The 13,425-nt window shown below is 44.0% G+C and overlaps 1 protein-coding gene across 2 annotated transcripts in view; it reads right to left on the bottom strand.

Moving 5' to 3' along the window:
- Positions 1-369: 369 nt before the first annotated feature.
- Positions 370-13,425, bottom strand: part of APPL1 (adaptor protein, phosphotyrosine interacting with PH domain and leucine zipper 1) — a 36,812-nt gene continuing 23,756 nt past the window's right edge. Inside the window, exons 17-23 of one of the 2 annotated variants that reach the window (XR_012247792.1) lie at positions 12,085-12,259; positions 11,959-11,995; positions 10,237-10,383; positions 8,892-8,942; positions 8,722-8,811; positions 4,559-8,425; positions 370-4,514 (exon numbers count right to left, since the gene is read on the bottom strand). Coding sequence is in view for 1 of the 2 variants with exons in the window: in XM_073644613.1 (XP_073500714.1) it covers positions 8,276-8,425; positions 8,722-8,811; positions 8,892-8,942; positions 10,237-10,383; positions 11,959-11,995; positions 12,085-12,259 (650 nt within the window). In the remaining variant the exon portion in view is untranslated. Of the gene's footprint in view, positions 8,426-8,721; positions 8,812-8,891; positions 8,943-10,236; positions 10,384-11,958; positions 11,996-12,084; positions 12,260-13,425 lie in introns of both variants that reach the window. The other variant, XM_073644613.1, reaches the window with a different exon arrangement.

Raw genomic sequence — 13,425 nt, 5'->3', positions numbered from 1 at the left:
GAGCAAGGCGACAGTAAGGTGATGACTTGGGAAGAGACGCAACATCTAACCTAGTGCAAACATGCCATAGACGAGGTGGCAGCGTAGCCATAGACGAGGTGGCAGGGGGCAGCGTAGCCCTGACTCACAGATATGTCCACCCTTATCCTTTTTTTTTTATTTTGCAGGCTGTAATTTAGATCACATATGGTATAAACAGCTGCCCACAGAATATGGCAAAATTATTATTATTTTTAATTTATTTATTTTTTAAAGCCGGCAATCTTGCACCATTCTTCTCAAGATACTTAGAACCAAGAGAAGAAGTAAGGAAGAAGCTTCAATAAACCAAGGAATATGGAATTTGAACAAATAAATCCACACAGTCAGTTTAGTAAAATGCTTTCTTGTGCCGTTATCACATATAACAGATACATACAGTACACAGAATCTCCAAAAAAAGGATCGACAAGAGTCTTAAAAATTCGCAACTATTTAGTGTTATATACAAATCGCAAACACTTAAATGACAAGGCATGGTCGTACTCTCAGGGCACCCAGCACGGAGGACAGACATGTCCATAGCGGTAAATTACCATGTAACCGTTAAAATCCACAAAGTATATTACTGCGGAGAATATCTGGAGAGGATTGCCCAACTCCAGCTAGTCAGTGCATGGTCAGGAGATCCCGAGGCATGGCGCGAGCTTACTGTCGACAGTCTTCTGTGAATATGCAACAAAGAGGCATGAAGCAGACAGTGTCTCGTGCCTCAATGACGGGAATTCATAGTCGGCTTATATAGGATCAGCTAAAATATTTTCTACCTGCACCTTAAAATCCAAGAAATAAAGCTTTCCAGTAAATAATAAAATGCAAAAACTCCCTAAAATAAGAGCATCTTTAAAGGGGTTTAGGATGAAAGTTCTGAATCTTCACAGCGCACATCACGTAGTCTGGATTCACCGCTGCTTGTATACATGCAGTCACATGTAGACTAGACATGCTCAATTCACTTGTATTGAGAGGCTGCGCACGACTAGTCGGATTGTGGCCGGAAGTATGACAATCTCATACTTTCGTTCACGTGATTGACCGCTGTTGCCGCCAGCACTGGAGAATCCGAACTGCGTGCGGTCCGAATGTTGTGAGGATTCAGAAATCTGCAGCTACATAGAGTGACTGCAGAATTTAATCCCAAACCTGGACAACCCTGTTAATTCTGTAATCATATTTATAGAGTATGTGACCTGTATTATTAATTATGGACAATTAGGGGCACGAAAAAATGATTTTACAAAAAAAAAAAAAAAATTAAGGTAAAGCAAAAATGACTGTAAAATTAATAGGATAGATTTATGAAAATTGTTGTAAAAGAAGAAGTGAAGCAGTGGCACAAGGCAATCAATCAGATCACTGCTTTTACTTTCCAAGAATCGCTGAGAAATGAGAAGTGGAATCTCATTTGTTCATATACAAAATATCTTCTCTTTTGTTTTATTCGCTTTTGATATCTAGGAACTCCACCTGATACTGTACCGGGAGTCTAGATGAACGGTCTCCAACATGCGGCTCTCCAATTCTTGCAAAACTGCAACTTCTAGCACGCCAAGAGAGTCACAACTTGGGAGACGAATAGTTTAAAGCACAAAAAATTCACATACTTTAGAAATATAGGAATATTTGGGGTGAAAGTAGCTTTGGGTTAATAGTCAAAATCTTAAAATGCAGAGACTCCTATAAAAAAATCCTTGTCGATCATAGAGTGATTCCGCCCACCGGACTCCTAATTCCACAGTGAGCAAGGCTGTAATTCAATAAAGCTATACTGAATCTTTTGCCACTAAGTTATACATTAATCTGTTCAGTTCCTCTTGATCTTTAACATGCTGCCTGCTGATTGCATAATGTAATGGATACATGTTAAAGGGAATGTGTCATCAGAAAACAAAATCTTGTTTAAAATGGGTTTTAATGCTATATATATATATATATATATATATATATATATATATATATATATTTATTTATTTTTTTTTTTATTTTTTTTTTTAAACATTTGCTAATGTTTTTTCCCCCATACCACTATATACATATTTGTAAATATATTAAAAGCCCTGTACTAGACTCACACTTCCTGTTCAGTACAGATGATTTTTCAGCAGTCTTATTATCATCACAGACAGGATTACAATGACTGATAACACCTCCATATATACAGTGGTGGCCAAAAGTATTGGCACCCCTGCAATTCTGTCAGATAATCCTCAGTTTCTTCCTGAAAATGATTGCAATCACAAATTCTTTGGTATTATCTTAATTTAATTTGCTTGCAAGGAAAAAACACAAAAGAGAATGAAGCAAAAATCAAATCATTGATCATTTCACACAAAACTCCAAAAATGGGCCAGACAAAAGTATTGGCACCCTCAGCCTAATACTTGGTTGCACAACCTTTAGCCAAAATAACTGCGAACAACCGCTTCCGGTAACCATCAATGAGTTTCTTACAATGCTCTGCTGGAATTGTAGACCATTCTTCTTTGGCAAACTGCTCCAGGTCCCTGATATTTGAAGGGTGCCTTCTCCAAACTGCCATTTTGAGATCTCTCCACAGGTGTTCTATGGGATTCAGGTCTGGACTCATTGCTGGCCACCTTAGAAGTCTCCAGTGCTTTCTCTCAAACCATTTTATAGTGCTTTTGGAAGTGTGTTTTGGGTCATTGTCCTGCTGGAAGGCCCATGACCTCTGAGGGAGACCCAGCTTTCTCACACTGGGCCCTACATTATGCTGCAAAATTTGTTGGTAGTCTTCAGACTTCATAATGCCATGCACACGGTCAAGCAGTCCAGTGCCAGAGGCAGCAAAGCAACCCCAAAACATCAGGGAACCTCCGCCATGTTTGACTGTAGGGACCGTGTTCTTTTCTTTGAATGCCTCTTTTTTTCCTGTATACTCTATGTTGATGCTTTTTCCCAAAAAGCTCTACTTTTGTCTCATCTGACCAGAGAACATTTTTCCAAAACGTTTTAGGCTTTCTCAGGTAAGTTTTGGCAAACTACAGCCTGGCTTTTTTATGTCTCGGGGTAAGAAGTGGGGTCTTCCTGGGTATCCTACCATACAGTCCCTTTCATTCAGACGCCGACGGATAGTACGGGTTGACACTGTTGTACCCTCGGACTGCAGGGCAGCTTGAACTTGTTTGGATGTTAGTCGAGGTTCTTTATCCACCATCCGCACAATCTTGCGTTGAAATCTCTAGTTAATTTTTCTTTGCCGTCCACATCTAGGGAGGTTAGCCACAGTGCCATGGGCTTTAAACTTCTTGATGACACTGCGCACGGAAGACACAGGAACATTCAGGTCTTTGGAGATGGACTTGTAGCCTTGAGATTGCTCATGCTTCCTCACAATTTGGTTTCCCCAAGTCCTCAGACAGTTCTTTGGTCTTCTTTCTTTTCTCCATGCTCAATGTGGTACACACAAGGACACAGGACAGAGGTTGAGTCAACTTTAATCCATGTTAACTGGCTGCAAGTGTGATTTAGTTATTGCCAACACCTGTTAGGTGCCACAGGTAAGTTACAGGTGCTGTTAATTACACGAATTAGAGAAGCATCACATGATTTTTCAAACAGTGCCAATACTTTTGTCCACCCCCTTTTTTACGTTTGGTGTGGAATTGTATCCAGTTTGGCTTTAGGACAATTCTTTTTGTGTTTTTTCATTGAAGACAAATTAAATGAAGATAATACCAAAGAATTTGTGATTGCAATCATTTTCAGGAAGAAACGGAGTATTATCTGACAGAATTGCAGGGGTGCCAATACTTTTGGCCACCACTGTAGTAGATAACACAGGATCCACCAATCACAATAGGTGATGTCACAGCTCACCTCCTCCTCCTGTACAATGACTGATAACACCTCTATATACAGTAGATAACACAGGATCCACCATTTATTATAGGTGAGGTCACAGCTCACCTCCTCCTTCTCCCGTAGAATGACTAATAACACTTCTGCATATAGTAGATAACACAGCCAAACTGAGCAATCGTGGGAGAAGAGCCTTGGTGAGAGAGGTAAGTAAGAACCCCAAGATCACTATGGCTGAGCTCCAGAGATGCAGTAGGGAGATGGGAGAAAGTTTCATAATGTCAACTATCACTGCAGCCCTCCACCAGTCGGGCCTTTATTGCAGAGTGGCCAGACGGAAGCCTCTCCTCAGTGCAAGACATATGAAAGCACGTATAGAGTTTGCTCAAAAACACAGGAAGGACTCCCAGACTATAAGAAATAAGATTCTCTGGTCTGATGAGACGAAGATAGAACTTTTTGTTGATAATTCTAAGCCGTATGTGTGAAGAAAACCAGGCGCTGCTCATCACCTGCCCAATACAATCCCAACAGTGAAACATGGTGGTGGCACCATCATGCTATGGGGGTGTTTTTCAGCTGCAGGGGCAGGACGACTGCTTGCAATTGAAGGAAACATGAATGTGGCCAAGTACAGAGATATCCTGGATGAAAACCTCTTCCAGAGTGCTCTGGACCTCAGACTTGGCCGAAGGTACACCTTCCAACAAGACAATGACCCTAAGCACACAGCTAAAATAACAAAGGAGTGGCTTCAGAACAACTCTGTGACCATTCTTGACTGGCCCAGCCAGAGCCCTGACCTAAACCCAATTGAGCATCTCTGGAGAGACCTGAAAATGGCTGTCCACCAACGTTCACCATCCAACCTGACGGAACTGGAGAGGATCTGCAAGGAAGAATGGCCGAGGATCCCCAAATCCAGGTGTGAAAAACTTGTTGCATCATTCCCAAGAAAACTCACGGCTGTACTAGCTCAAAAGGGGGCTTCTACTCAATACTGAGCAAAGGGTCTGAATACTTATGCCCGTGTGATATTTCAGTTTTTCTTTTTTTAATAAATTTGCAAAAATGTCTCCATTTCTTGTTTTTTTCAGTCAAGATGGGGTGCAGAGTGCACTTTAATGAGAAAAATGAACTTTTTAGAATTTACCAAATGGCTGCAATGAAACAAAGAGTGAAAAATTTAAGGGGGTCTGAATACTTTCCATACCCAGTGTATATAGAGAGGTTAACACAGGATCCACCATTCCCTTAGATGATGTCACAGCTCACATCCTCCCCCTCCCTGTACAATGCTGCAAATGTCCATGTGAAGAACAGGAAGTAAAAGTCTAATATTAGTCCTAGTGGCCAATGTAAAAATTGCAGATTTTTTTTTTTAAATAGATAGTAATACGAAAAATAAAAAACATTATCAAACTTTTTAAAAATCACACTTAACATAAAACCTAAAAGCTTTTCTGATGACACTTTCCATTAAAAGTCAAAAGAAACCAAGTGACTATTTTATTTTTGGATTGTTCAAAGCCGGACAAACCCTTTAAATACGTCCGACCCCTCGGTGGTGTATACAGACGCGTACAAATACGCCGATCAGTTTACAAATATGATAAATGACTCTTACCACCATAGTAATCAAACGAGAAGCAAATAACCCCCGAATCCATCTATATGTTACCACCCGTCCCAAAAACCTTTCCACATGAACGTCTAGTCATAAAATTCCCTCGTCAAACGTGACTTAAAAGAGTCGTCCATGATCAGTTTCTACCCCAAAAACAGCAACACATAGATCCATGGGTCGTAAGTGATATTGTAGCTGAAGTGCAAGGGACAACACTGCAATACCACACATAGCCTATGAATAAGAGTGGCGCTGTTTCTGGAAAAACAAAAAAAAATTAAATCCTGGACAGCCCCTTTAAATTAGTTATTAAAACTATTTACAAAGATTAGTGCAAAAGGTTACATTCACATAGAAATAGATTCATAGGTTCATCATTCAAATCACAGAAATAGTAATAGGAAATTTGGCTCTTGATAAATACGTCTATGTATGAAAAACGCACTCCAGGGACGATGTCTGACGTGAACGGCCGTTCTAGAAAATGTAGAGACGAGAGCACTGAGAGGGTACGATTATACGGGATGAAAAAAAAAAATCCACAGGAGTACAATCTGCACAAGGAAAAAAGTGAATTCTGCTGCTGATTTGTGTTGAATTTCACCGTGGATTCAACAGTATATAGAAAAGGATGAAATCCGGTGTCATAATCGGCAAAAGAAATAAAAGAAATGGACTTGCAGCACCACAGGGTAACTCCGGTGAAGCCTCAGCGCGGCTCCTACTGCAACACGATGCAAATTTTCTGCAAAAATCTGCAGCATTTCCAAACCATAAGGACGCACCCAAATATCATATAAGGGAACCGGATACTATGAGACCTCTCAGTGCCAAAGACTGAAGGCAGCATAAAGCATTAGTATACATGGAACAAGCTATTGGGTGCACCCCAAATTGTCCATTTCCGATGTCCCCATTCGCCTCTAGGAAAAGGGACAGACGTGTGTCCCATGACGGGAAAGAAGCCCACCTGACTGATTGATGGTTGGGAATGAGCATCGAAAAAAAGTGTTGCATTAGAGAACCCCTTTGTGAAACCACTATTAAAAAAGAGGCAAACTATAAATACAAGGTCCGGTTCATCAAGACTAACATTTTGTACACCTGAAGTGATCACTGAATGGGACCAAATTTACGCCTCTTCATGAATTTGGCGCATAGTTCAGCTGCCGTGCATCACCGTAAGAAATGTATGCCAGCTGGGGACTAGTGTATATTTCGGCCTTCATTTATGCCACTATATGGACCTTGTCCTCTCCCGGTGGAGCTCTGCCCACTTTTTAAAAGCTATTGAACTGCCTTCAAAAAGGACAAAAGTTAAAACATTTTTTGCGAATCTAAAAGTTGTGGAAAACTGACGATATTTCAGGCGGTTTTACGCCGTCAACTGCTTGATGAATCGGCCCCCAAGTTAAGAAAAGTAAAGATTGCGGCTGATATATATCACACAGGTATGTGGCTTTTTTTTTGGTTCTAAGCACTGGAGAAAAGTGTTTTCGAGAGGGAGTCGTGTGTCTCAGGTCTAAGTACGGTGGGCAGTCTCAACTACACTGGAAATATAGAAAACCCTTTAGGTTTAATGTCCCTTCACGACTGCGGTGTTAGCCTGTGAATGTGCAGCCAACTCTCCATTCACCTGCATCTATCTTGATGTTGGGCCCAGTATTGTGCCACAAACATACTTTGCCATTTTTGGGGGGGAATCCAACAAAAATGAAATAGAAAATGTTGAGCATGTGAAGTCAACTATCCATTTGTGGCCCACGTGCCCATCGCAGTTCCCAGGGCTGTGGAGTCGGTAAGCCAAACTCAGACTCCAACTCCGACTCCCTCATACACGGCTCATGTTTAAGTGATAAATTTACTGTAGCACAGATTCATCTCAGCTAAAAGTCTAGACCCTTAGATCAGGAATAGGACAGACATTTATAGGACATTTCATAACTTTCCCAAATTATTAAGAAAAAATATTCCCCACAAACTGCATTGAACTACTGTACCCAATTTATTATATATTTTAGGAGTTGGAGTCAGTCCATTTTATACCGACTCCGATTCAGACTCCACCAAAATGGACACCGACTCCACAGCTCTGGCAGCCCATGCGTACGTGCCCATTGCAGTTCCCACAACTATAAAAATGAATAAAAAAAAGTTGTGCATGCCCAGCCACCTATCCATTTGCTACCCATGCGCAGTCACCAACTTTTTCACACTGGCACAAAAAGTGCCCCCTGTTCTCCAGAGAGATACAGGCCCCACATCTTTAATGGCATATGCAGCGGATAAGCCATTAATGTCAGAGGTGGGAGTACCCCTTTAACTTTTTCTAGTACATAAACGGTTATGGTTGTTGCTTTGTTTGTTAAAGGCCATGACTTCAGCTATGGATAGGATACGCTACCAGCATCCCAGGAAAAAAAAACCCTTTGAGGACGAGATAACCTGCTCAGTAAACACACAGTAAGAAAAGCCGACCAACAGCGGAGGAGTAGAAAAGCAGAATGAGGTCAATTTCTGAAAAACAATTCTAAATAAGACAATAAAACCAAACCACTCAGACCCCAAATCTGAAGTCTGTTTCTTAGGATTTCTTAAAAATAATAATAATTAGATTCCACCCAAGTGAAATCACCAGCCCGTGATCCATGGCCGGAGTGACGCACTGCTGCAGACATGACTGAAGGCTTCCAAAATCACAAGAGATGCAAAACTTCTGTCTTGCTTGCTTCTTGTGTCACACAAATGAGCAGGAGCATTATGGCGACGAGTCTCTGCCTGGGTCATATCTCACGCCTCAGACTCCCCTTTCTTTTTTGTTTCCTCGCAGTGGTCATCATCCTCCGATTGGTTGGCACCAAGAACAACAATATGTCCTTCTGTGCCCGTCTGGTTGGGTCGACTGGAAGCCGCTATCAACCGACTCTGCTCCTCCAAGTCCTGAAACAATAATTATTTTTTTTTTACTTTTTTGAGTGCAAGTGTCAATTCAAGTATTTCCAATAATATTAGATATATCTTGTTCCTTTAAGGGGTCGTCCAGAATGGTTTTCCCCTAGAAACAGCGCCATCTTATATCATTGGGTTCTGCAACATCAAACATTTCAAAGACCAGGTTAGCACGATTTCTGGGATAAAAAAAAACGCACTTTTTTTTTTTTTTACTTTCTGGACAACCCGACTGACACTTATACTGCGGACCCTTTATATAAAGCCCCCAAATACTTCCCATTTACCTTTTCTATCTGTTTCTGTTTGCAGATTTCCTTTTCTTGTTTTTCCTTCACTTTCTCAATCTCCTTTTGCTTTTCCGAAGCCCTCCGATCCTTGAAAACAACAGTAAGACGATGTAGAGTTTGTAAAAGAAAAAATATACAAGTATAGCGAAGAACGGACGATCACTTACTAGCTCAGCGTGAAGAGCGATCTGCTTGGCCAGGCCGACCGAGTCACAAATCTGTGGATAGATCAAGTAGATTAGGTCCAGGAGGAGCTACAGGGGAAAGGCCTGAGGTATATAAACCGCTGTATATAGTGCGCATTCAAAACATTCCACTTCTAAAGGGTTATTTCCAACTCAAAGTTAGGACATATCGCTAGAATATGGAGGGTTTGACCACTTGTGGTGCAGCATTGTGCAAAAAACTGCAGTCAGTCCCATTTACACTATTGGGGTCCTGCTGTCATTCCCTACGGTGATTGGCCATGGCTCCACAATGCAGAAGAGTCAAGACCATAACACCATGTGAAAACCCTTGTAATAGCATGCTTACGAGCCCAGCGACTGCATCCCCGACCCCGCCTGCAGCCCAGCGACTGCATCCCCGACCCCGCCTGCAGCCCAGCGACTGCATCCCCGACCCCGCCTGCAGCCCAGCGACTGCATCCCCGACCCCGCCTGCAGCCCAGCGACTGCATCCCCGACCCCGCCTGCAGCCCAGCGACTGCATCCCCGACCCCGCCTGCAGCCCAGCGACTGCATCCCCAACCCCGCCTGCAGCCCAGCGACTGCATCCCCAACCCCGCCTGCAGCCCAGCGACTGCATCCCCGAACCCGCCTGCAGCCCAGCGACTGCATCCCCGAACCCGCCTGCAGCCCAGCGACTGCATCCCCGAACCCGCGTGCAGCCCAGCGACTGCATCCCCGACCCCGCGTGCAGCCCAGCGACTGCATCCCCGACCCCGCGTGCAGCCCAGCGACTGCATCCCCGACCCCGCGTGCAGCCCAGCGACTGCATCCCCGACCCCGCGTGCAGCCCAGCGACTGCATCCCCGACCCCGCGTGCAGCCCAACGACTGCATCCCCGACCCCGCGTGCAGCCCAGCGACTGCATCCCCGACCCCGCGTGCAGCCCAGCAACTGCATCCCCGACCCCGCATGCAGCCCAGCAACTGCATCCCCGACCCCGCGTGCAGCCCAGAGACTGCATCCCCGACCCCGCGTGCAGCCCAGAGACTGCATCCCCGACCCCGCGTGCAGCCCAGAGACTGCATCCCCGACCCCGCGTGCAGCCCAGCGACTGCATCCCCGACCCCGCGTGCAGCACAGCGACTGCATCCCCGACCCCGCGTGCAGCCTAGCGACTACATCCCCGACCCTGAGTGATCAGATCCTATATTGAGCATCTAGGGTAGATACACCGGCAGTGATTGGCGAAGCACTTCCTGGGGACTGTCAGATCTACCAGTGCAAGGAATGGAGACTTTCATGGCACAGACCATTCATGGACATAATGATATATTAGATTTACCTTCTCTCCTTCATTGTTTGACTCAAATATGTAGCACACAGAGACAGCTCTGCCCTCCGTCAGCCCCCCGGCCGTTCGGAGCACGAAGCCAAAGAGACGCTTGTTCTCCTGATGGGTGGCGTATAAAACCACATTTGGTAGTGGAAACTGAAAAAAAGACAGCAAAGGCAATTATAATGGATCTTTACTGATGCATGAAGCAGACGTCATCCACAGCGTCACAAGTTGTGCACCTTTACAGATTCATGTACGGATCCATAACACAGGGACCCATATATACCGTATTTTTCGGACTATAAGACGCACCGGACCATAAGACGCACCTAGGTTTTAGAGGAGGAAAATAAAAATTTAAGCAAAAAATGTGTTCATGATGCACTTTTAAGGGGGAGGGAGTCTTCTGCTGACACTGGTATAGGGGTAATGTCCCCCAATTCTGACAATATCCCCCATCCTGGTATATATGCCGCCCCCCTTCCTTTTATATGTGGTACCCCTCACCATCCTGGTATGCATGGCACCCCTCATCCCTGTCCTGGTATGCATGGCACTCCTCATCCCTGTCCTGGTATGCATGGCACCCCTCATCCCTGTCCTGAATTGCATGGCACCCCTCATCCCTGTCCTGGTATGCATGCCACTCCTAATCCCTGTCCTGGTATGCATGGCACCCCTAATCCCTGTCCTAGTATGCATGGTCCCCCTAATCCCCATCAGGCTGCACAATAAAAAAAATAAACACTCCTACTCACCTCTCTTCTCTCTCCTCCAGCGCTGCGTCCGGTCTGCCTGCACTGATCTCTCCATGTGAGCCGCCCATGAGATCACTGCCATTTGCGGCTCACAAGGACAGATCAGCTGCTGGAAGTCACTGCTCCCCACGCCAGGACTGTGTGCGCGGGGAGCAGTGACTTCATGCTGCTTAACAGCCGGCACACACCGAGCCCCACTGCAGCTGCTGCTGCCGGCTATCTCGTGTGCCCGCTCATTAAAGGGCATGAATATTCACCCCCTCCCCACGCCCATGGGCGTGGAGAGAGGTTGAATATTCATGCCCTTTAACAGCGGGCACAGGAGATAGCCGGCAGCAGCAGCAGCAGCGCGGCTACACTGTGTGCTGCTATTAAGGAGCATGAATATTCAGTGCTCCCCACGCCCCATGGGCGTGGGAAGCAGTGAATATTCATTTTCTTTAGCAGCGGGGACAGTGTAGGCTGCAGGGGGCGGCTGCTGCCTCCTGTGCCCCGCTCCTCCACCGATACCGCTCCCCCCACACCCCACATAAATATACACCCCACCCCCAACATTCGGACTATAAGACGCACCCCCCCATTTTCCTCCAAAATTTTGGAGGAAAAAAGTGCGTCTTATGGTCCGAAAAATACGGTAGTTACGGGAGCATGCTGCACCTATAATTTTACATGGAGGAACAGAGGATGATATATTATGTCCAGTAGTCATATGGAATCCAAGAAAAAGCAAAATACAGTGTAATCCTCCGATGCCGGATTCTCGTCTATTTGTAGGGTGCAGTATCAAGAATTTTAGCATAAATCCACCAAAAAAAACCAAAACGCTCCTATGTAAGTGGATGACGGATGTAACTTAGGAATATGAGAGGAGCCTAGAGATCATAGAACACTGAGGCATGAAATGCATTGTTATACTGCCCTCTAGTGGATCAGTTTTATATTGACGAGTTGAGGTTTTTCCAGCACTTACCCTCAATCTTGTCACTTGTGTTTGAGGATCAATCAGCCTATAATGACAAGATGTAAAAGGTTTAGGACGAACAGTAGATCATCATCATCCGAAGCTTCATCTGAGTCATGAATGGAAGTAACTTACTTTAAACAGTCACAAGTTACAAGGAGATGAGACTCCGTCATGCGAAATATGTTGTGTATTGCGCGGGCCGCTAAGATTTGGCGCATAGTTTCATACACGACCTCCGGACAGTCGTCCGCTTTCACTTCCATGGATCCCAGGAAACGGACGATGAATAACTGGTGAAGGATTGAATCTAAAGACGGGAGAAACATGAAAATAATGGAAAATTAACTGTTCAGAATTGCAAAACGTCTCACTGTGCGGATACGGAGGTGACATATTTCCTTTATAATGGGGTCTTGCAAATTGAGTATCAGCTAGGAATTATAGGATTTTACACGGAAAATCTGCTACAAAATCCAGTGCAAGGATTGTGAACGGGGTTATTAAAACTTTTTTTTTTTCCATCTTGGAAGGTGCGATGAAACTGAAAAAAAATGCAGATCCAAGGGGTTTGTTTATACGGTGCTCATTGTGAGATAAAAATTATCTGGTCACATAGTTCTTCAGGTTGGTACGATTACATTGATGCTAAACCTATACTACAACCCCTGGCAAAAATGATGGAATCACCGGGCTCGGAGGATATTCATTCAGTTGTTTAATGTTGTTGAAAAAAAGCAGATCACAGACATGGCACAAAACTAAAGTCATTTCAAATGGCAACTTTAGGGCTTTAAGAAACACTAAAAGAAATCAAGATTAAAAATGTGGTACTCAGTAAGGGGAATTTTTTTCAGACCAAGCAGTGGGAAAAAATTATGGAATCACTCAATTCTGAGGAAAAAATTATAGAATCACCCTGTAAATTTTCATTTCCAAAACTAACTCCTGAATCAAATTAGATCTGCTTGTTAGTCTGCATCTAAAAAGGAGTGATCACACCTTGGAGAGCTGTTGCACCAAGTGGACTGACATGAATCATGGCTCCAACAGGAGAGATGTCAATAGAAACAAAGGAGAGGATTATCAAACTCTTAAAAGAATGTAAATCATCACGCAATGTTGCAAAAGATGTTGGTTGTTCACAGTCAGCTGTGTCTAAAATCTGGACCAAATACAAACAACATGGGAAGGTTGTTAAAGGCAAACATACTGGTAGACCAAGGAAGACATCAAAGCGTCAAGACTGGAAACTTAAAGCAATATATCTCCAAAACATGAAATGCACAACAAAACAAATGAGGAACGAATGGGAGAAAACTGGAGTCAATGTCTGTGACCAAACTGTAAGAAACCGCCTAATGGAAATGGGATTTACATACAGAAAAGCTAAACATAAGCCATCATTAACACCTAAACAGAAAAAAACAAGGTTACAATGGGCTAAGGAAAAGCAATCGTGACTGTGGATGACTG

This window comes from Phyllobates terribilis, unplaced genomic scaffold, assembly GCF_046119375.1.
Source record: "Phyllobates terribilis strain yellow unplaced genomic scaffold, ASM4611937v1 Scaffold_8__6_contigs__length_399053987, whole genome shotgun sequence".
Classification (NCBI taxonomy): Eukaryota; Metazoa; Chordata; class Amphibia; order Anura; family Dendrobatidae; genus Phyllobates; species Phyllobates terribilis.
The sequence above is the reverse complement of the archived record's forward strand: the minus strand, read 5'-3'. Positions and strand labels throughout refer to the sequence as shown.